This window comes from Mustela nigripes, chromosome X, assembly GCF_022355385.1.
Source record: "Mustela nigripes isolate SB6536 chromosome X, MUSNIG.SB6536, whole genome shotgun sequence".
In the NCBI taxonomy this organism is placed as follows: domain Eukaryota; kingdom Metazoa; phylum Chordata; class Mammalia; order Carnivora; family Mustelidae; genus Mustela; species Mustela nigripes.
In genome coordinates, this window is record NC_081575.1 from 12,323,218 (window position 1) to 12,345,145 (window position 21,928).

Sequence of the window (21,928 nt, forward strand, 5' to 3'; positions counted from 1 at the left end):
ATTCTCTATCATTAATCTCTTCCTTAGTTACTTATTTTCCTGGCAAAACAGACTAATTTTAAATAACTTATTGAAATAACCAAAGGGAGGTAACTGCAAAGAGTAAAAGAAGAAACAAAGGCCTATGATGTGTGGCTGGAATAATGAGTAATAATTAATAATGATTAATAATTAATAATTAGTAATAATAATTAAGAGTGGACTGTATCTCTCTGCCGTTTTGCAAAATAAGAAAATCAAGGCCCCCGTGGCTGGCTCGGTCAATAGAGTATGTGACTCTTGATCTCACGGTTATGAGTTCAAGCCCCACACTGGGTGTGGAGATAACTTAAAAATGAAGAAAATCTGGGCACATGGGTGGCTCAGTGGGTTAAGCCACTGCCTTCGGCTCAGGTCATGATCTCAGGGTCCTGGCATCGAGTCCCGCATCGGGCTCTCTGCTCAGCAGGGAGCCTGCTTCCCTTCCTCTCTCTCTGCCTGCCTCTCTGCCTACTTGTGATTTCTGTCAAATAAAGAAATAAAATCTTTTTAAAAAAATGAAGAAAATCTTTAAAAAAATTAAAAATAAATAAAATAAAATCAATGTTATATTGCTTGGCTACAAACTGGAACACAAGAATGTAACTGAGCTTCTCACCTTTAAGTTCCACATGGTCATCTAAATAAACATAAAGGCATTCACAGCAAAGTTAAAATTCTAATGTACTACACAACTGATGGTAGATATTATAGATTATGAACAATAAAGGCAGTCAACTTCTGAAGGTGATAGCTGTTGGCAAAAGGACTATATCTCTGCTGTGTAAACAAGTCTCTTTGTTGAAAGAACAACAATGACAAAGAGTGGAATTGTTGAAAATGAAGCTTTCTGTGCTGACCTCTTGAGGTTATTATAAGTCAGAAGAGCAGGGGCGCCTGGTTGGCTCAGCCGGCTGAGAGTGAGCCTTCGGCTTGGGTCAGGATCCTGCCCCATGTTTGGCTCCCTGCTCAGCAGGGGGTTTGCTTCTCCCTCTCTCTCCCTCTGCCCCTTCCCCGGCTCATGTTCTCTGTCTCTCAGATGCATACATTTAAAAAAATCTTTAAAGAAAAAAGAAATAATATGAGCATATTATATACCCATTTAAAAAATCGAAGTGATGGGGGTAAGTTATTTTAGCATCCGTATGACAATTGCTAGGCTAGCAGACTGTCAGCAAACCAGTCTGAACTAATAAACTTGGATTCAAGCAACTTGTTTCATTTACTGTTCCCACACACCAAACAATACATGTATAAAATAGAGATTCACGGTGCTCTAGAGCTTTAAACCACTTTTATGTTGTACCCAGTCTCTCAAAGAACACCTCCCTTGTTCATTAAGAAGGTACTCGATGCTGGACGGGAGGGAAAAAATATTTCTGTGTGACTGTGACATCCCATGGGTCCTGTATATACGCCAGATTTTGTTAGTTCCTTTTTCTAAAGCTTACATTTTGTTGTATACCTCTGTTGTACCAAGGTAATACGGATCAAGTTTTATTCAAACATAAGGCCTAAGAAGGTCTGACACACAAACCTCCCCACTGAAACACTTTGTAGGAAGGACTCAAATAAGAGAAAGAAATCCAGGAGGTGCTGCAAGAGATACACGGTCTTATAGGCTGAATTATGCCTCTCCACCAGATTCATACGTCGTAGTCCTCACCCCCAGTATCTCAGAATGTAGCTTTATTTGGAAATAAGGTCATTGCATACATAATTAGTTAAGATGAGGTGAGCAGAGTGGGTCCCTAATCCAATATTGCGGGTGCTATTAGGAAAGGGGGAAACTTGGGACCCAGACAAGGGTGAATGCCACGTGAAGTTTGGAGTTATGCTGCTACAAGCCAAGAACCTAAGAGAAGCTGGGAGAGAGACCCGGAAAAGATCCTTCCCTAAGTGCCTTAAGGGGGAGGTATGACCCTACTGACACCTTGATCTCAGACTTCTAGCCTCTAGAACTGTGAGATGATAAATCTCTGATGTTTCAGCCATCCAGTTTGTGGTGCTTTGCTATGGCAGTCCTAGGAAACTAATATACTTGGTGAAGACTGCTATTGCCTAGGGGCGCCTGGGTGGCTCAATCCGTTAAGCATCTGCTTTCGGCTTAGGTTATGATCTCAGCGTCCTGGGATTGAGCCCCACTCAGGCGGCAGTCTGCTTCTTTCCTCTCCCTCTGCCCCTCCCTGACCCCTGCTCACGTGCTTTCTCTTACAAATAAATACATAAAATCTTTTTTAAAAAGACTGCTATTGCCCCCCAAAATAGTTAAAATCAAATAATAGAGAAATATGAGAGGAGTACTTAGGAGGAATGCTTCCTTTACACTCATCAATTGCACTGACCCCTCCCCGTAAGAAAAGGAGGGATTAATTCGATTGTTCAGAGGTTAGCGTGCAATAGGTCACGAGCTGATAAGAACAGTGCCTTGCAGGGTGATTCATGTTTGCTACACTCTTTGCGCAACCTCTGACTGGGTTGGTAAGAGAGCTCTGGGGTTCTCATCTACTGTGCTGGTTGGGCAAGTAGACATTCTCTCCATACATGAATATACAGGTTGGCCCCAAGATTCCAGTTCCAGTAGCAAGTTGGAGGCCCCCTTCCTAAGTGGAAAGTGTTAAGTGGCGTGTATGATCAACCTCATAGTGGCAGGCTGTGTTGGGTTCCTGGGTCTTAGCCAGGTACTAAGGACTAAATCAGTCCTCTGTATTCAGTACATTGTTTCTGATTTGGTTATTGAAGAGGAACCAGTAGTCCTGAAAACCTGAAACAAATCCTACCCAAGAGCCACAAGCCCTGGTCAATGCCACTTTAACTTCTTTTAAGAAACTCATCCAGGAAAGTTATTTTTTGAAATTGTGACCTTTGTTATATATTCATGATGCTCCAAACCCTACTGAGTGATATACATTGAAATAACATTAGTCAGACTCAGCCCCCAAACGGCTTCTATTCTTTTTTTATGAACGATCTTATTTATTTATTTATTTGAGGGGGGAGCGGCAGAGGGGAGAGAAACTCAAGCAGACTCCTCGCTGAGTGCAGAGCACTGAGCCCAAGGACAGGCTGGATACCCCCAACCCGGAGATCATGACCCGTACCAAAGCCAGGAGTTAGATGCTTAACCAACTAAGCCACCCAGGTGCTCCCCACTTCTATTCTGTGGAAGATATAGTCCACTCCCCTCCACAAAAAAACCAAAAAATAAAAACAAAAAAACAAACAAACAAAAAACAACTCTACTAAAATCAACATGAAAGAAAATTGCAAGTCTTCAAATATAGAGCCAATAATGGTAAAACATGCACAATTCTAAACTTGCACTATTGCTGGGGCTACAGTGAATCTCTAATAGACGTATTTTAGTTTTGGATTTTTACCCACACTCTCCAGGTAACACCTATTGACTAACTGGAAAAATGTCACTGTACCAGCTCAAGGAGTGAGTCCAAAGGAGGAAGATTCTGGGATAGGATTGACAGATACAGCAAATAAAAATACAGCATGCCGGGGCACCTGGGTGGCTCAGTCGGTTAAGCAGCTGACTCTGGATTTCAGGTTGGCTCATGATCTCAGGGTTGTGGGATGAAGGACTGCACGGAGTCCCCCATCAAGCCCCGTAGCAGGCTCCGTGCTCCGCAGGGAGTCTGCTTCTCTCTCTCGCTCTCTCTCTCTCCCGCTGGTCCTCTGCACCTCCTCCCACTCATGCTCTTTCTCTGCCTAAAATAAATAAATAGATCTTTTCTTTAAAAAAAAGTCAGATTCCAGGATGCCTGGGTGGCTCAGGTCATGATCCCAGGGTCCTGGGATCCAGCCCCGCATCAGGCTCTCTGCTTGGCGGGGAGCCTGCTTCCTCCTCTCTCTCTCTCTCTCTCTCTGCCTGCCTCTCTGCCTACTTGTGATCTGTCTGTCAAAAAATAAAAAAATAATAAAAATCTTTTAAAAAATTTAAAAATCAGATTCCCAGTTAAGTGTGAATTTCATAAAAGCAATGAATAATTTTTTGGTATGTGTATGTCAAAGAATATTCATAATTAACCTGAAATTCAAATTTAATTGGGCATCCTGTATTTTATCTGGCAACTCTACTCAGGGAGGACAATTAGGAGAATATATGTAAGCAGCTTAGACAGTCAATTTGTCAACTTCTTCAGGTTTAACCTGGAGGAACTTACAGCTTCTGAGAGGGACAGCCTTTCCTACAATGTGATTCCACTCCCCTAACCTCCACTCCCCCAACCCTGAAGAACCAAAGGCAAAAAACTGGCTACTTCCTAGAAGCCCATAACTTAGTTGGTGATCAAATATGGTTTCTTGAGGACTTTCAGTAAGAGACACAGAGACTTTAGAGAGAGAACTATGTGGATGCTTGAATTAAGTAACCTGGAGAGTGGGGCTAGGAAGGCATGTTAGGTAGAAAGAAGATGATAGTCGGGGTGCCTGGGTGGCTCAGTGGGTTAAGCCACTGCCTTCGGTTCAGGTCATGATCTCAGGTCCTGGGATCGAGTCCCACGTTGGGCTCTCTGCTCAGCAGGGAGCCTGCTTCCTCCTCTCTCTCTCTCTGCCTGCCTCTCTGCCTACTTGTGATCTCTCTCTGTCAAATAAATAAATAAAATCTTTTAAAAAAATGAAGATGATAGTCAAAAGAAAGAGGAGACAGAGAAGCATAGAAGAGAGACATGTGGTCACTGAGAGAAAGAGCAAGCAAGCTGTTTCTGCTCGCCAGTTCTAGTTTCCATCACTCTACGGCCTGGCTATTCTTCACAGTCCAACATTTGTAATATTATCTGTTGTATTTGTACAATAAATGTCCCTTTCTTAAACTGGTTTGAATGAGTTTGTACTCCTTGTCACCACTGATCCTCAACCAAGACTCGGTGTGAACTCTTAAGGTTAGAACTAGAATGACAAAAGGCTTCCATCTCAGGTGATCTCATAGCTGTGTAGAGGGCTGGATTGCAAAAGATCGTGGGATTAGTTCCAAGTTCAGTGACAAGGAGTACCAACATTGACTAGCATTGTCTGCTCTGAATTTGGGAATGGGGAGTGACAATATATGTGCCACATATTTGCCATCCCTGCAATTGAGGAAGAAATTGAAATAAGCATGTATCTTCCTCTAAAATATGCCAAAAGGTCATTGTGTGACTACATGAGGAAAATATAAGGTACACAGGAAAAGCCCAAATATATGTAATTTCATCACCTATAATCACAGTAGTTTATTGAACTTTTTTGTCTGTTTCTATCTATTCTTTATAGTTATGCAATCCTTAATTTCTTTCTATGGAAGGTCACCCACAGAAATGAATATAAATCATTTATTTTCCTGGCAGGCTTCATTTGGACTATGTTGATATTTAAACAGTTCATGGAAAAGTATGTCAAGGCTATAAATAAATTCTCTGTACATTCGAGATCATGAATATTGTTTATGATCTGGGCCAGGAACAAAAGCTGATTAGGGAAATTACCATATATTCCTGAGACAACTTTGGTTTAAACCAAAGAAGATATTGACTTTTCCCACTAAATAATAATAATTAATGACAACAACTAATATTAACATGATAGAGTGGGCAGTTAGTTAGATATGAGCAGGGAACAAATACATTCCAACTGATTAAAAGGGAAGAAACCAAGTTCCAAACCACAGGGAAAGACCAGGGGGTGGGGAATATGCATGCATTGTTCTCCATCACTACTGTCCTACAGCAACCTATAGCTTCATTAAAATACATTACAGTTTTGACCTTCCCAGCCCCCCAACCTCAAGGGGGATGCCTGCCATGACGTCACCACAGGGACCTTATAGGGTGAAAAACTCCCCCTCCAGACCAGCAGGAGGAGTCCCTTAGATGACCGGAAGCAACCTCAGTCAGAGACCACCCAACTTATGACCCATAGCCTATGCAAATATAAAAAGAAAAGACATCACTGACTACCCCCCCGCCCCTGTGCAATTACAGCCCCTACGCCTGCCCACTCTCCCATCTTGAGAGTGTACTTTCTTGTTAACTACTATTAAACTCTTGTTTACTTGAGAGTTTGGCTCTGAATTCTCTCTTGGCTGAACTCGAGAACCAAGGTCAGCGTGGAGGCAGAAATGGGACTCACTGCTGACAAATACAGCACTTCATAGACTGCCAAAAAGTGAAATGGTCTCATGTCTCTCTATTAAATACAAAATTGCTGATGTCAGGGACGGTGTACCTATTACAAATACACCATCCAGGAAGCACTATCCCTAAATTGGAGTAAATCAGGGCAATTATCAAGAGTCCTGCACTTTAGGCAACATCAAACTTGTGGTAGACTGAGAAATAATTAATGGAGGCAGCCCAAAGGAGATAATGATCTAGTGAACACTTAAAAAGAAAACTATTGCCTGACAAATATACACATATTTGGTTTGTTGGTCAATCAACCCTTTTGCAATTTCTCTATTCCTTTCACTGTATTTCATTTGGATAACCATGTTGGGTTTGGGGAGGGGAAGATGTGTGATGGCACCTCACAGTGATTGGACCTGGCTAAAACGTGCTAGGGAAGCCTGAGGGTCAGTAAAAGTATGCCTGCCCCATGGTAATGTGAAACAGTCATTAATGATAGGAGATTGCCCAGTAGTCACGAAATGACAGTTACCAAAGAAAGGAGCTAATTATTGTGACTTTATAGCTGAGCAGGAGTTGAGACATTACCAATCACAGTCTTAGAAGTGATCTGTAGGAGAGGAGCTAATTAACTTCTTGTGAAGAATGACAAGACCATTGTTCCTTTGAAGTCCATATTCTATCTGGTTGCCTGGGTGATTCTGTCCAATCTATATGTATGTACACACATAGAAAAAGAAGCAGTTTGACTTTGAATATTAATGAAATGCACAGTGTAAGTACTTAATTTATTTGGTGGATTTAGTCTTTTTTTGGAAACTGGTGGGTGTTCTCTCTTCTACTCAGAATTGGCTAGGAAGATTCTCAGAAACCACAGACATGGTAGTGTGGCATGAGGAGGGTAGCGTAAGAGGGAGGTACTGAATATCAAAAAGGAGGCTGAGTGGGGCAGAAAGGACACGTGGCCCACAGCTATAAAGAAGGCATTGGGCAGGGGCACCTGGGTGGTTCAGTGGGTTAAAGCCTCTGCCTTCATCTCAGGTCATGATCCCAGGGTCTTGGGATCGAGCCCTGCATCAGGTTCTCTGTTCAGTGGGGAGCCTGCTTCCCTTTCTTTCTCTCTCTGCCTACTTGTGATCTCTGCCTGTCAAATAAATAAATAAAATCTTAAAAAAAAAAAAAAGAAGGTATTGGGCAGAGCAGCTGGCAGTCACAAGGTATGACCTCAAAAGCAGGGAGTGAGTGAAACCTCGCTACACACCCAAATAGTTTACCTATCGATACTTGAATCCCAATCACCATAGACTCATTACTTTGGTTCAGCATTGCTCATTCCCTGTGGTTCTTTATAAACATCTAAACACAATTCAAAGACTCCAAATTCTGAGACCGGAGAGGTTTATCAGATCTCATTCTTCTATTCAAAAGGGAGGATTGCAGAAGAGCCCTGGGTTCTTTAGGTAGGGGCTAGGAAAAGGCAGTTTGAAAATGAAGGGCTTGGGAGTTTGAGAAAGCCTAGCAGACACCTGTTGGGATGTCTGTCCTGCTCACCTCAACTGATTTCCTCTTTTGCTGGGACCTCTCCTTTGGAGAAGAATCTCCTGGCTTACTGATGGTTTTCTGGGGGAGACTGAATGCCTGGTTAGGTGAGGATAAAGGCACAGGCTGCCCATCACAAACAAACAGTGTCATCTAATCTGTCTGCCCATAAAGGAAGGTGTGCTGAGAACTATTCCATCATCCTGTGGAAGGTGTATATGTGGGATAGAGCAGTAATGAACTAATATGAGTTTGCTCCTTGGTGAGTCAGAAACTACATGGGGTAGAGTGTAGAGTGGTAGCACAAGGGAAACTTGATTTGCAGCAAATAAGGAGATCACAGGGGGTAACTTCCATAGCCATGACTCCCTGAACAAGGGTGGATGGGTTCCTTTGATTTAGGCTTAGGATGAATACTGAGATAGGGGAGCCTTGTCACCGTATGCAGAGGTGGGCATAAGGTGGCACAGGAACCTTAAGGAAATGTGCCTAGACATACATTGTATGTTATGTAAATGAAGCTGTGATCGTCCCTGGGCTGAGATCTTAGTATTATAATGAGTTGAAGGTAACTGTCGGTCACTCCATGGTCCATCTGTGTAGGCACGAGTTGGGGGTTGAGTTCAAGCTGGTCTGGGTGGTCTGGGCTGTCCGGGTAACCTTTTGTCCCGGCAGTTGCTTTTGCTTGAGGGATATTTTTGGTTTCCACCACAGGATGATATGCCCTTTGGGTCTCTTGTTAAAAGATAAGCTGGAAAGAAGAGCCTAAGGAAAAATATGGGACAAAGTTTTGTAGGTTTTGACACAGGTGAGCAGTAGAGATCAGGTCTAGGGGTCAGCCAGTGACAGAGCCTGAGCAGCCCCGAAGGCATGTTAGTTTCACGCACAGTGGCCCAGACTCCCATGGAACCTCCTCCTGCCACACGGCTGCCCCTTCCTCAGTCCATACCTGTGGCTTCCTGGTAAGTGATCTATAACCAAATGACTTAAGATCAAAAAGAAATACATCAGCCTGGTTTACACATAATTTTGCATAGTCAGCCTGGCACCATCTGAAAATAAAAATAGATGACTGCAGTGCTACACCCCACCTTGGGGTACCCTCCAAAGGATACCAGGGTAGGGAAATCTTCCCAGTGGACAGAGCTTTGAGTAGCACATCTGGCTGTCTATTATGTCTAAGAGAGATGACCTGAGGTGCAGATCTGCTTTGACTCACAGGCAGTGACCAATGGGTTAGCCACAGACTTAGAAGAAGTTTCAAATAACAATCCAGTGTCCCTTAGAAACCTGACATTTTATCAGCTTGAAAATGGTAGGTAAAATTCGTAAGTCAGAAGTAATTTAATAAATCACCCAATCCCTTCATCTTCCCACGGAGAAAATAAGGTCCAGAGGACGTATGTGATTGGTCCAAGGGAAGCTCTAGATAACAACCAGAATTGACATCTTCTGGATCTCAGTTCAGGGCTCTCCCGGGAACAGCACACAGATTATCATTCACTCCTTGGCCAGCATTTCTTGAGCTTCAACAACATGTCATGCTCTTCTCTGGAAATAGGGATACAGATAAATAAGGCATGGCCCTGCCCTCTTGTGTTTGTTATGTGTTTTGTGTATGTTGGTGTATGATAGTCATATCCTGCGGCAAGAAATAAATGAAACCAAAATGGCAAATCCTTTTTCAAGTAGGACAGGCTAAATACTGGCTGAAGAGTGCCACATGAAATTAAAAATGCTAGAAAGTGAGCCAGCAAGAACTATATGACTTAAAACAGACACCAACAGAGATATTAATTAATCCAAGGTTGGATTTGATTGTTAAGGGGAGTTTGCCTCACTATCCCTGCTGGGAAGAGAGCCATTTTTAATGGATTTTGATGGCATCCTGCCTGAGTCTTAGTACCTAAATGTTAGCCTGGGTGAGATAAAATTTGAATTAAGTGATCAGGAAGACTGATGGATGGTACAATCTGCAATTATTTCAAACAGTAGAAAGTGGGGAAATAGACCTGTTGAGTACCCAAAAGACTTGTTAATTTCCTCCAGAAGAGGTCTCCTCTCAGGCTTCTTTACTGTTTTAGATGAAAAAGGGTCCCTCCACACCCCTCAGACCTGAGCCTCATGCCCTTGCCTCATTTCACACCCTGCTTCCTCAATTATCTTCTCTTTCTGAAATCTTTGGCTTCTTCCTACAGAATGCTCTCTTCTCTGCTTTTACACATATATAGGTCTCCTTTCATTTGGAAAAAAAAAAGTTGCTTATCCTCATGGCCCTCCTACTTATTGTACAATCGTCTTTCCTTCTTAAACCATCAAGCTTTGAGAAGGAATGGTTTACACCTATAAGCTACAATCTGGCTTCTGGCCCAACTACTATAGAAAGTGCACTCCTAAAGCTCATGCATGGTTTCTGAAGCATTAAATGAAATAGCTTGTCTTAGTCCTGATTTCCCTTGACCACGGTTAGATTTCCGAGGTGTAGAGCATCTTATACCAAGCTCTAATACCACATTTTCCATGCATGCTGGACATTTTTGAGCATTCTATTGTTACTTCAATGTAGTTAAAATGGAACTAAAAATTTTCTCCACTGATATTCCCACAAATGATTCTCCTACGTATGACTGATGGCAAGTTCTATAACACAGGGATCACATCGCTCGAATTTACTGCTATGGTTTCCTCCCGCTGCTTGATGTAGTCAGTTGTTAAAATGAATAAACATCATTCTCCCACTCACAGAGCCTTAATTCCTCAGAGTCATTTTGAATTCACCTCTTTCCTTTGTCCCATAAATTATTTTTTTGTCTTTTTTTGTCACATAAATTAAATCAGTGATCAAATGTCGTCAATTATACCTTCAAACTATGGTGCTTAAGAGTACAGATTTGTTGAGGCACCTGGGTGGCTCAGTGTGTTAAAGCCTCTGCCTTCAGCTCAGGTCATGATCCCAGGGTCCTGGGATCCAGCCCCGCATCGCATCTGGCTCTCTGCTCAGCAGGGAGCCTGCTTCCCTACCTCTCTCTTTGCCTGCCTCTCTGCCTACTTGTGATCTCTGTCTGTCAAACAAACAAAATAAATAAATAAATAAATAAATAAATAAATAAATAAATAAATAAAATAGTGGAACTATATGGGGTTAGTGAGAATAAATGAGATAATGTGAATAAAGTGCTTAGCACAGTACCTGACACATAGCAAGTACTCAATAAATGATAGCTATTAAAATTATCTTTCACTACTCCCCATTGTGAACCCACACTATGCTAGGGATGTCTACTTACTACTTCCTATCTTTGCTGTTTCTCTTAGCTAGAATGCTCTCTTTCCTTTCTACCCATTCAAAATTCTATTTATTCTTTTTATTAATTTTTATTTTTTTGAAAGTGATGCACATTCATAAAGTTAGACTAATTAGACTTAGAAAGTAAAAAGCAAACCCCTATTCCTTCTCTCCCCACTTCTGATCTATACTACTAAAGCAGCTACTCTGAATAATTTTAGCTATTTTTTCTAGCATTTACTTCCGTATTTCTATATAATGTATTTACGCTGTTTCTTGATCTTTCAATTTTTAGATAGTACTTATTTTCTTCTTATTATGGAAGATGCAGATTTAGACCTCTTACAACATCACCTTTTCTAACTTGTGTTCCCTTCATCCTACAAAAGATTTGGTAAATCAGTAAGACGTTTTCATTGTTATGGCTATGTGAATGTCTTTCACTTTGGGGCCAAGTAGCATTTTATCATGACTCATTTACTTTTTTGTGCAACTTTCAACTTTCTCTGGAGTTATAAACTGCCTTGGTTTTTCCTAGTTGGCTTTATTTTCTAGGTATCAATCACAATTCTTCACTAATTTCCCATACAACTGTAAAACCTTTCTGAATACTACTCTGCACATGGTCAAACACATCAAGTAATCTATCAGTTAATTTTCAAAAATTTTTTCTCTATAGACAACCCTCCTGTATCCCTCTATCTTCCCCCTCTCCACTAGCCTGGCTGCTCCCTGGGTACGCCACACAGCTGTCTACCCCAAACTTTCTTCCTTTTTCTTTTTTTTTTTTTAAGATTTTATTTATTTATTTGACAGAGAGCACAAGTAGGCAGAGCAGCAGGCAGGGAGAAACAGGCTCTCCGCTCAGCAGGGAGCCTGATGTGGGGCTAGATCCCAGAATCCTGGGATTATGACCTGAGCAGAAGGCAGCCACCTAACCGACTGAGTCACCCAGGCGCCCCTCAAACTTCCTTTCATTATCATATTGGGAATTCCCTTCGCCTCTCTGTTATGTTTATCCCATTTTCTGGATCTCATGAATTCCTCTTTCTTGGTCTACTCTCTCAGAGGATGGAATGTACATTCTAGTCAGGTCTACTTACCATTTACTGGAAGATTTTCACCTCCACATTTCTGCCATTTATCTTAGAATAGTCTTCTACTTCCTGTCTGCACGTCCAAATGTTATTTGCATTTTCAAACTTTTTATTTTTATGAAAATAATGTATGCTCATAGTTTAAAAGTTAGTTATAGAACCTACAAAGAGAAAACACGGAAGTCTTTTTCATTCTCAATCTATGCATCTAGAGGCAAGTACTTTATTTTAACTGTTTCTTCTGGTGCTTACCTCCTTATTTCTAAATAATTTAATGATACTGATATATTTTTTTAAAGATTTTATTTATTTATTTGACAGATAGAGGTCACAAGTAGGCTGAGAGGCAGGCAGAGAGAGAGAGAGGGGGAAGTGGGCTCCCTGCTGAGCAGAGAGCCTCCCATGACCCTGGGATCATGACCTAAGCGGAAGTCAAAGGCTTTAACCCACTGGGCCACCCAGGCACCCCTATACCGATATATTTGGACTTAGTAACTTATTATGGAAGATGGATTTACTCTTCCTTTTTTTTCTTTTTCTATTTTGAACATCTTTTTAAAATTAACATATAATGTATTATTTGCCCCAGGGGTACAAGTCTGTGAATCATCAGGCTTACACATTTCATAGCACTCAGATTTACGCTTCTTATACCATATTATCTTCTGTCTCTAGCCTCTATCTTCCCAATATAGTTTGGGAGGATGTAGAATTCTGAATTAGAAATCATTTTCTCAGAATTTTAAAGGCCAAACTGTATCTCAGTGAATTCATTGTGATTCCTAGAGATTGCCTCTTCTCTTCCATTGTACTAAAATACCCCATCCTTTTAATAGAGTTCTAGCTTGCATGCCTTTGGTATCTTTTTTTTAATACATTTTTTAATAAATATATAATGTATTATTAGCCCCAGGGGTACAGGTCTGTGAATTGCCAGCCTTTGGTATCTTTTTTTTTTTTTTTAAAGATTTTATTTATTTATTTGACAGGCAGAGATCACAAGTAGGCAGAGAGACAGGCGGTGGGATCGGGGGAAGCAGGTTCCCTGCCGAGCAGAGAGTCCGTATGGGGCTCAATCCAAGGACCCTGAGATCATGACCTTAGCCGAAGGCAGAGGCTTTAACCTACTGAGCCACCCAGGCACCCCCTTTGGTATCTTTTTAATAGAGTTCTGACTTGCATGCTTTTGGTATTATGATTATTAGAATACACCTACTTCCCCATTTTGAAAAGCAAAACAACATTAGATCATCTACAGTCCCTTTGGACTTCTGCTGTTCTCCGTGATTACTAACATCATTCGTCAGTGGCCTCAATGTAATTAATACGGGCTATTTGGAGCACGACAACAGGGAGCCCTGATCTTATCTGACAAAGTGACATTTAAGCTGAGATCTGAAGGATGGATAGCAAAGTCCATGAAAGCATTCCAGTGGAGATGGCTGCGTGTGCAGAAGCTGTCAGGGGAAAGAAGCTTTGGAAACTCAAGGGAGGAAAGGGGGCCGGTGGGGTGGAGCTTGGTGACTGAGAGGGAGAGTAGGCCCACCTTTATGCTAGAGACAAGGCAGGGGTCAGGGTACTCAGGGCCTTGTAGGTGATGCTAAGACAAGATCTGGGACTTATCCTAAGAGCGATGAGAAGCTACTGAGAAGTCATTAGCGGGGGAGTGATTTGATCTGTCTTCCAAAGATCTCTGGGGTTGCAGTGTGCAGAATGGATTGGAGAGAGCCAATAATTAGGAAGATATGGATAAAATCAGTTTTAAGTAAGTGTTAGAGCCAGACTTGGAGGACAGAAAGAAATTTCAAATGGGCAAAAGGTAGTCTTATGAAGTAAGTTTGAAAGCTCAGCAGATAGTTAATTTCTTAACTTGCTGATGCCAGTGATTTAGATGCTGATATAACAGCTTCACTTTTTTTTTCTTTTTTTTTTTTCATTTTTTAGTATTAGATGTCAAAAGTGTTCTGCTTTTTGTTATTCCCCTTCCTGATGGGTCTTTGAATTGCTGATCAACTGACTGATCCCAGAAGCTGTCTGCTCCCCTCCTTCCCAAGTGCGGACTGCATCCTGTGGCCTCGTGTTTGTTCTGTCCATTTGCCATGGTGAGATTTCTGAGGGGTTGAGGTAGAAGGTTGGAAAGAGTAAGAGAAGCAATAGAGAAGGGCTTCTGCGGGGCTTGCACGGAAATGGGCCAGCGGAATTGAAATGGTGGAGGAAGAACACTTTCCCTTTTTCTGACAGTAAGCAGTATATGTAGTCAAGACGGTAATAAGGACGCAAGACTGCTTCCTCAGGATTCCTGCCTGCAGGAGACTGGGGCTTCTGCTGCAGTCAGCTGATACACCACAAGAGTTGGTGTTAATATACCACGGCTTCTGACAGTTTAGGCAAGAGGAAGTTAGTTTTTGCAGTTCTGTTTATGCAGTTGGCCAAATGAAAAATGCTGGCTGATGGGTTTGCTTTTCATAGTCATTGACAACAGCTTTCTACAACACCTAGGTTTTCTTTGGAAACTGTGAAGAGGTACTGAAAAGAAGAAAAATAATTTCTTCATGTCTTAAAGAAGCTCACAAAGGAAAGGAAAGGAATTCTAAAGGGTGCTTATGGAGTAGTAACTTTAATTGCACGTTGGGTTTGGATATGGGAAAAAGTTACCTTGCATCAATTTCGTGTTTTGCTGAGTACATTTTGATTTGTGTATTGCATTTTTATAGTCAAGCAAATCAGTCTGGACCCATGAGTATAGGTGTTGTGAGGAAATAATTAGGACATTATCAGAATTATATCAGAATTATAATAACAAATGAAAATCTGTTATATTGCTATATCTTGGGGGATCCTAAATACCTTGCTTTTAAGCTGGACAACACCTGGCTGGCTCAGCCAGCAGAGCATGGGACTCTTGATCTCTGGGGCGTGAATCTGAACCCTCCCGCCACAACACTGGGTAGAGAGATTTCTTAAAAAAAGGAAAAAAAGGGGCGCCTGGGTGGCTCAGTGGGTTAAGCTGCTGCCTTCAGCTCAGGTCATGATCAGGGTCCTGGGATGGAGCCCTACATCGGGCTCCTTGCTCAGCGGGGAGCCTGCTTCTCTCTCTGCCTCTGCCTGCCTCTCTGCCTGCTTGTGATCTCTGTCTCTGTATCTCTCTCTCTGTCAAATAAATAAATAAAACCTTAAAAAAAAAAGGAAAAAAAATTAAAGTTGATCTGTTTGAATCTGCAAGTACATTTTTCCTTTTTTAAAATGGAAAGATATTACTTATTACTTACTAGTAAGTACTTGCATCTCCAAGGTCTAAATTCATTTTCTATCACCTATTTTATTGATAAGTGTGTATTTTATTGATAAGAATTCTAGACTTATTCCTAGAACAAATGATAATCACTGCTTCCACCTCCAAATTCCAGTGTCTAGAACAGTGCCTGCCACATAGTAGGTGTTCAACAAATAATTAGTGAATTAAATATTAGTTGCTGTGTTCAATAAAGTAAAGCCAGAAAATAAACTCTTCGAAAATAAATCTTTGAAATAGCAGAGAACAAAACCTTAGATCCATTTTGCCAATAAAATAAAATATCCTACTATCTGGTTAGTATATATCTAACCTAAAATCTTAACAATCATTAGATATAGCCTCAAGTGTGAACACACAGAAGGAACCATAATCGGGAAAGAATTGGGAAATGTTTCCAATCGTACTGCTCCTTGGCAATTAAGACTATTTGGTAACATACCTTAAGACTCCTGCCTTGGCACTTGGTTGGGGATGGGCTACTCATTGCTCACAGAATCAAGTTCGAACTTCCTAGGGTGTTTCTGAAGATCTTAATATTCTTTTGGGCCGCTCCACCCACACACCCCGGGCGTCCGCCAGGACCGTGTGTTCTTTTTCTTAACTTGCACTGCGCCTTCTTACCGCTTACTGCGCCCTCGGCCTGGACTTGGCCCCCTGGGCTCCTTCGGTCCCACACCCTCTACAACCTTCCCACGTCGCAAGGTCGAGTTCGAGCTCCAGAGCTTCCAGGGAAGCTTCTCCAGCCTCTTTTCAAATGCCATATGGCTCTGCTGAATTTCCCCCCAACCCCTGGAGCCTCTACTCGCAGCCATTACTTTCCAACGTGGGTTTCTGCCTGTCGCTACCTCTCCCGGCCCCCACTGGACTGCAGCCACCTTGTCGGGGAGGTCTTTGAAGAAGTCGCCGTGTCCAGCCCCTCGCCCAGTGCCTGCTGCAAAGGAAATGCCCAGTAAAGCTTTGTTGAAATGAATGTAAGCTCCAGCGAGGAAAAGAAGCGCCCGTGCCCAGCAGCAAAGGCCCTTCACGACCCGGGGGGAGGCCTGTGGTGTAGCTGGACCCTGTCCCCAGCTCGAAAGTGGCAGGAGAATGTGGCGCGGCCGGAGGCTCGTGTGCACGTCCCCTCTCTACTCGTTTCCTCTTCACTCCCACAGAGGAATCGGAAAGTTCTTCTCAGACAGCCTCGGGGCAAGCCGGCGGGGCGGCGCAAACCGGCTGAGGTGGGGGTTGGGGTGCCCGGTCTCCTGGCACATTCTAGATTCGGGTTTTATATTTAATTTTTTGAAGTTTCACAAATTCCAGCTCTAAACTAGGAGCTGAGCGTGGAGAGGGTTTCCTGGAGCATACATGGCGAGACCCAGGGAAGGCTCCCGGCATTCAGGGCTTTGCCTCATTTATTCTCCTCACAGTTCTCACCGCGGGACTTTACCGAACACTCCGGGCCACCTCATCCAGCCGGTGCCGAGAATCGCCGTTTGGCCCAGCGGTCTCAGCCGCTTCCTCCGGGCAAACCCCGTCCGGGCGAGTGGGGGAGCTCCCAGCCCGCAGTACGAGGCAGAACGGGGGCACGGTTGGACTACGACTCCCAGGATGCTCTGGGAGGTGCGCGGGGGAGGGGGCCAAGGGGGGGGGGTTTGGGGTTGGGGGGGCGGCAGGGAAATCCCGCCCCGCTGCGCAGCAGCAGCGACACAAAGCCTGACTTTACAACCTCATAGAGAAAGTGGAAGTAAGACGGCTTAGGTGGGGAGGCAGGACGAGAGGAGGAACTGGAGGAGGGAAAGCCGCGTAGGTGGGCGCGGAGCGAAGCGAGGGTAGTAGGAGACCCGCGCCTTTGCAGATGAGGAGGGGGCGGCTTTCATAACTAATCCCCCCGCTCCGCCCCCCCCCCACCCCGCGCGCTGGGGTCTCCACAGTGCCCTGCCTGTCCCCACTCCTCCCCGCCACGGAGCGGGGAGCCGGGCTGCCTCGCGTGCTCGGAGCGGGCCGGCGGACTGCACCGTGGCTCCCCAGCCCCGGTGCGGGACGAAAGCGCGGGGCGGAGCGGCCGCCGCGGACCCAGAAAGGGCTGCGAGCGAAGCGGTGCCGCGGGCGAGTTAGGGCCGGGGCAAGGGAGTAGTGTGGGGCTGAGGAGCGGTGAGGCGCGGGGTGCCCCGGGAGGGTCCCCCGTGCCCCAAGTGGGGCGGAAGCACGCGGGCTAAGCTGCCGAGGCCGGCGGGGAGGGAGGGCGGGCGGTGGCGCTGCGCCGGGGAAGAGTGCAGACAGCGGGGTGCCGAGCCCGGCGCAGGCGGAGAGATTGGGGCGCCCCCCTCCCCGCGGGTGGAGCCTAGTGCTCCTCCGCCTTCCCTCCCCCGCGCGCCAGGCTCGCCTTCTCGGCGGGCTGCGGCGGGAGCGGCGGGGCGGCGGTGCTGGGGCCAGACCAGGGGGAGCGGCGGGGCCGCCGCCCCCGGGACGGGCGGGCCGGGGGCGGGCTGTGAGTGAGGCGGGGCGGGAGCGGGGCTGGGGGGGGGGGCGGCCGCGGGCGCCAGGGCGCGAGGGCGCGGGCGGCTGGGGGACGGGGGAAGCGCGGAGAGCCTAGGAGGGCAGGCGGTGGCGGGGCCGCCCGCCTCGCCGACAGCTTCACGCCGCCGGCCCACGCCGCAGTGTGTTTTGTGGACGGGACCTTCCCAGACCGCCCAGTAGAGCCCAGCTCGGCGCCCGGCAGCCTTCGTCGCGATGTTCCGCCGGAGCTTTAATCGTTTTGTAAGTACACTCGCTGCGGCTCCACGCGTGCGGTTTGCTTGCTCGCCAGCCCTTCGCTGGGTCCCCCGGAGCAGTCTTCTGAAGGGATCGTTGCATCCCTGGGAGCCACCACCACCGCCCTCTTTTAGATTTTTCACTGAACCACGTTGCCCGGGCGGCCGGGGTGGGGAGGCAGGTAGGGCTCCCGGAGTCTCCCCCCTCCCCCCGGACAATGTAACCAGAGCTTCCCGGGGTGTAGCAAACTCTGTCTCCGACGGGGGGCCGCCCTCCACCCGGATGGTGGTGGGATTCGTGGGGGGACCGGTCCAGGCGCCCCTCGGTTTGCCAATTAGCCGAAGATGGCGTTTTATTACCAGGGAGGTTGCTTTCTTTTGTTTCCTCTGCCACGAGCACATGGAGGTAAACCTAGACCTGTCACTGTGTCCCAAAAAAAGACCTGGGGAGTGAGAGAGCTGGAGGCGAGGGCAGGACCCGGCGTTGCCCGGGGATCGGCCGGCCGGGGGTCCGCTGACCGGAGGCCGAGCAAACTTTGGAGACCCCGCCTAAGAAGCTCACCTTTAGGGTATAATAAAAGCGAAGACAGTTGTCAGGGTGGGCTGGGTGAATGTGGAGACCGCGAGGAGGCTGCACCGCGGCGTTTGAAACCTCACCGAGCACCGAACGCCCGGTGCACCGAGCCCGTTGAGAAAAGGCAGGCTCCGACTTCATTTCTCAGTCCACGTTTACTCGCTTGCAGATCCCCAGAAAAGGGGAACTGCATTTCCGTGGGAGTTTGGCATTAGGGAAAAGCGATTTCTAGCTACTGACTTTTTTGAGTAACCTGTTTACTCCTAGAGAGTACATTAAGAATGGAGCAAAGCCGGGACCATTTACTTCTGTGCTGCTATTTGTAGTAACTTCCTTAATTGCAAGATGAGGTGGCGGGAATAGGATTTTATTTCTGCCAGTGATGTGAGGGAAAGGGCTCATCTGTAAATTTTGATTTTTCAGTCGTTCAGAAAAATGGTTCAGTGCTGTGCGCTCTCACCCATCCCCATTAAAATATATGTTTGAGAACTTGTCGATTTCGCCCTTTTCGTGTGATTATTCCTTATCAAAGCATTGCTGACATTTTTCAGGCGTCGGATGAATTTGCTCTCAATTTTTTCTGCATTTGAAACTTTCACAAATGAACCCTGGCTAAAAGAAATCATTGCACATCCCTTTTGAGGGTATTATCACAGTAGCGCTATGTTAATGTTTTTCTAAATGTTTACCTCACCCAGAAACCTGTCTTATGAAATTGGAGATTACATGTGGCACAGAGCAAAAGAGGTTGTACATATCAAGAATCTTGAAATCTGTACGAATTGACTTGTACTGGATGCTTTGCCAAAGCAAGTAACTAAAATTGGTTTCCCACATTTAGCCTGAGAGGGTAAAAAAGCATTGTACTTCATAGTTCTATTTCACATAGATTCTTGTGATCCCGGAGTGTTGTTTGGGGCTGACGAAAAGGGAAAGGTGACAAATAGAGCTAATTGTAATAATTGGAGAAGGATAATCTTTTCCCAGGGCACCCGAATAGTCGAAACCAACTGGACTCTGGTTCATGATGAATTATCTTAAAATTGAGATGCTGACATCCCCAGTTCTTTTTTTAAGGATTTGAGCATTTGAGAGCATACTACCCCAGTATTGGTCTCAAAGCCCCCTTGGCTTTTCTTTCGCTGAGAGTGATCTGCATCGTTGGGAGTCTGGTCTTTAAGCAGGGCTGGCCCAGGAGGCGAGGGCATGCAGTAGAATTTGCAGCAGTTGCGAGGAGCCGGCCTGCAGGTTTGAGGCCAGTACTTTGCATCCCCGACCAAGATCTCTGCAGAGAATCACTTAACGCTCACACTGAAATGAGCTTTGACCTCGTTGTTCGCCTGAAATACCCGACTGCTCACATTTTCCTGCGCAACCATGACTATGGTAAGTCTTGGGAAGCTGGAAGCTTCTCAGGAGTTGTATCTGAGCTGTAGGCCTAGGGCAAGGAATTAATCTGCAAACCATTGGATTGGATTTGAAATATGCTATTGAATACTCCCCTAAAGAATGACTTCAGAATTGGGGAAGGGGGCAAATTTTATCTCCCCTAGATCACTAAGTCTGCACTGGCCTCGGCTTTTGCCTGGTAGAGATTATTTGACGAGCACTCCTATTTAAACCACCAGAAGGCTACAATTCAAGAATTCAGGTTGGACTTTGAGACTTTCACAGCAATGTGGATGTGGTCCAGGTTGTGTGCTGTCTTATGATGGCTTTCATATTTCAGAAGTGGGGCTGTGAATTTGTTTCAGAATTAAGCGGTTTTCTGTGTGTTACCTGTCCGTGTCTAAAATTGACTTTGAACATGACAAATTACAGTTGCGTTGATTGTAGTTGTTGGTCACTGAAAACTAGATACATGTTGCCATAGGGCTTTACATTTTAAACCTGAGGTGGGAAGTAAATACCTCTTGGGAGTTAGCGTCATCTTCTGTGGCTCAGTAGTGTTTGCTGAATCGTCTTAAAAATACCATTTATTTCCTCAGGTTCTCCAATTTCAAGCTAAAAGAAATAGCACTTCATTGTATTTCTTAAAGATATGGCCTTGACTTCATTGCCATTCATAATTGACTTCTTTTTTTCCCTGATGAATTATGACTTTCCTTTTGACAGTTTCAAGGTAGAAATTTGGTGGATTTGGTGTGGGATCTTAGGGTTTAGGCATGGAGGGGGTGTCTTAAAAGATTTAAGAGTTGGGTATCTGAGTATTATAAGAGTGCCATCTGCAGGGACGCCTGGGTGGCTCAGTTGGTTAAGCAGCTGCCTTCGGCTCAGGTCATGATCCCAGCGTCCTGGGATCGAGTCCCACATCAGGCTCCTTGCTCCGCAGGGAGCCTGCTTCTCCCTCTGACTCTGCCTTCCACTCTGTCTGCCTGTGCTCGCTCTCTCTCTCTCTGACAAATAAATAAATAAAATCTTAAAAAAAAATAAAAAAATAAAAACAAAGATGGAAAGAAATGAATAAAAATAAATTACATTTAAAAAAAAAAAAGAATGCCATCTGTTCCCAGTCGGTATCTCCATTTTCCATAAATATAATAAATAAAAAATAGTAGCTTTGTCTCTACAACTTATTTCCTTTAAAGACATTTCTAATTGGAAGTCTGGACTAGTTGAGACTTAGGGGGTCAGGGACTTTGATGTTATCCTTTTGCTTTTCATAAAATTCCTACGATTACAGTAGCATTTTCACATGGGTTTAAAGGCTTAATGAGAGTTGAAATAACAAGAGTTAACCACCCCCATTTTTAAAAGATGTTATTTTTACAGAGTTTTCACACCCAACGTGGGGCTCCAACTCACAATTCCCAAGATCAACTGTCGCATGCCCCACCAACTGAGCCAGCCAGGCGCCCAACCTCAGACCTTTTTGACATTATATTTCATGCTAAAGATTCAAAATAATACATTCCTTGATAAGTAGATTCAGGGGAGTTGGCCAGTAGATACTGTCAATTTAGCTTATCAGAGTGATTAAACAGTCATGGATTTCTAGGTCATTGATAAATGAAAGCTTAAATTGTGAGTGTGAAATACTGGAAAACATTTGTCTCTTGATTGTAGAAGCTCTCAAACTGCTTTGGTTCCATGAAACATACAGCATATAGTAATATCACAGAAAATGTCGTCGGATCAAAGAAGCGCAGGACTGGAAAGCAATTAGAGTGTGTAAGGTGGAATGAAAATTCAGAATCAGACCAAAAATATTAAAAATAATGATATCAGTAGCTAATTTATTACTTTGAGTCCAAGGCAAGGCAACAGTGAAGCAATA

General features: G+C 44.6%; 1 protein-coding gene and 1 long non-coding RNA gene across 2 annotated transcripts in view; one reads left to right on the forward strand and one right to left on the reverse strand.

Moving 5' to 3' along the window:
- Positions 1 to 9,055: 9,055 nt before the first annotated feature.
- On the reverse strand, positions 9,056 to 16,248 carry LOC132007533 (uncharacterized). The gene is made up of 3 exons (XR_009401387.1): positions 16,224 to 16,248; positions 12,060 to 12,214; positions 9,056 to 9,221 (listed from the first exon to the last, which is right to left on the reverse strand). It is a non-coding gene; the product is annotated as an uncharacterized LOC132007533 (long non-coding RNA).
- Positions 16,249 to 17,866: 1,618 nt separating this feature from the next.
- Positions 17,867 to 21,928, forward strand: part of ATP11C (ATPase phospholipid transporting 11C) — a 183,926-nt gene continuing 179,864 nt past the window's right edge. Inside the window, exon 1 of the mRNA XM_059384662.1 lies at positions 17,867 to 18,084. Coding sequence (XP_059240645.1) covers positions 18,058 to 18,084 — 27 coding nt within the window. The 5' untranslated portion in view covers positions 17,867 to 18,057. The remainder of the gene's footprint in view (positions 18,085 to 21,928) is intronic.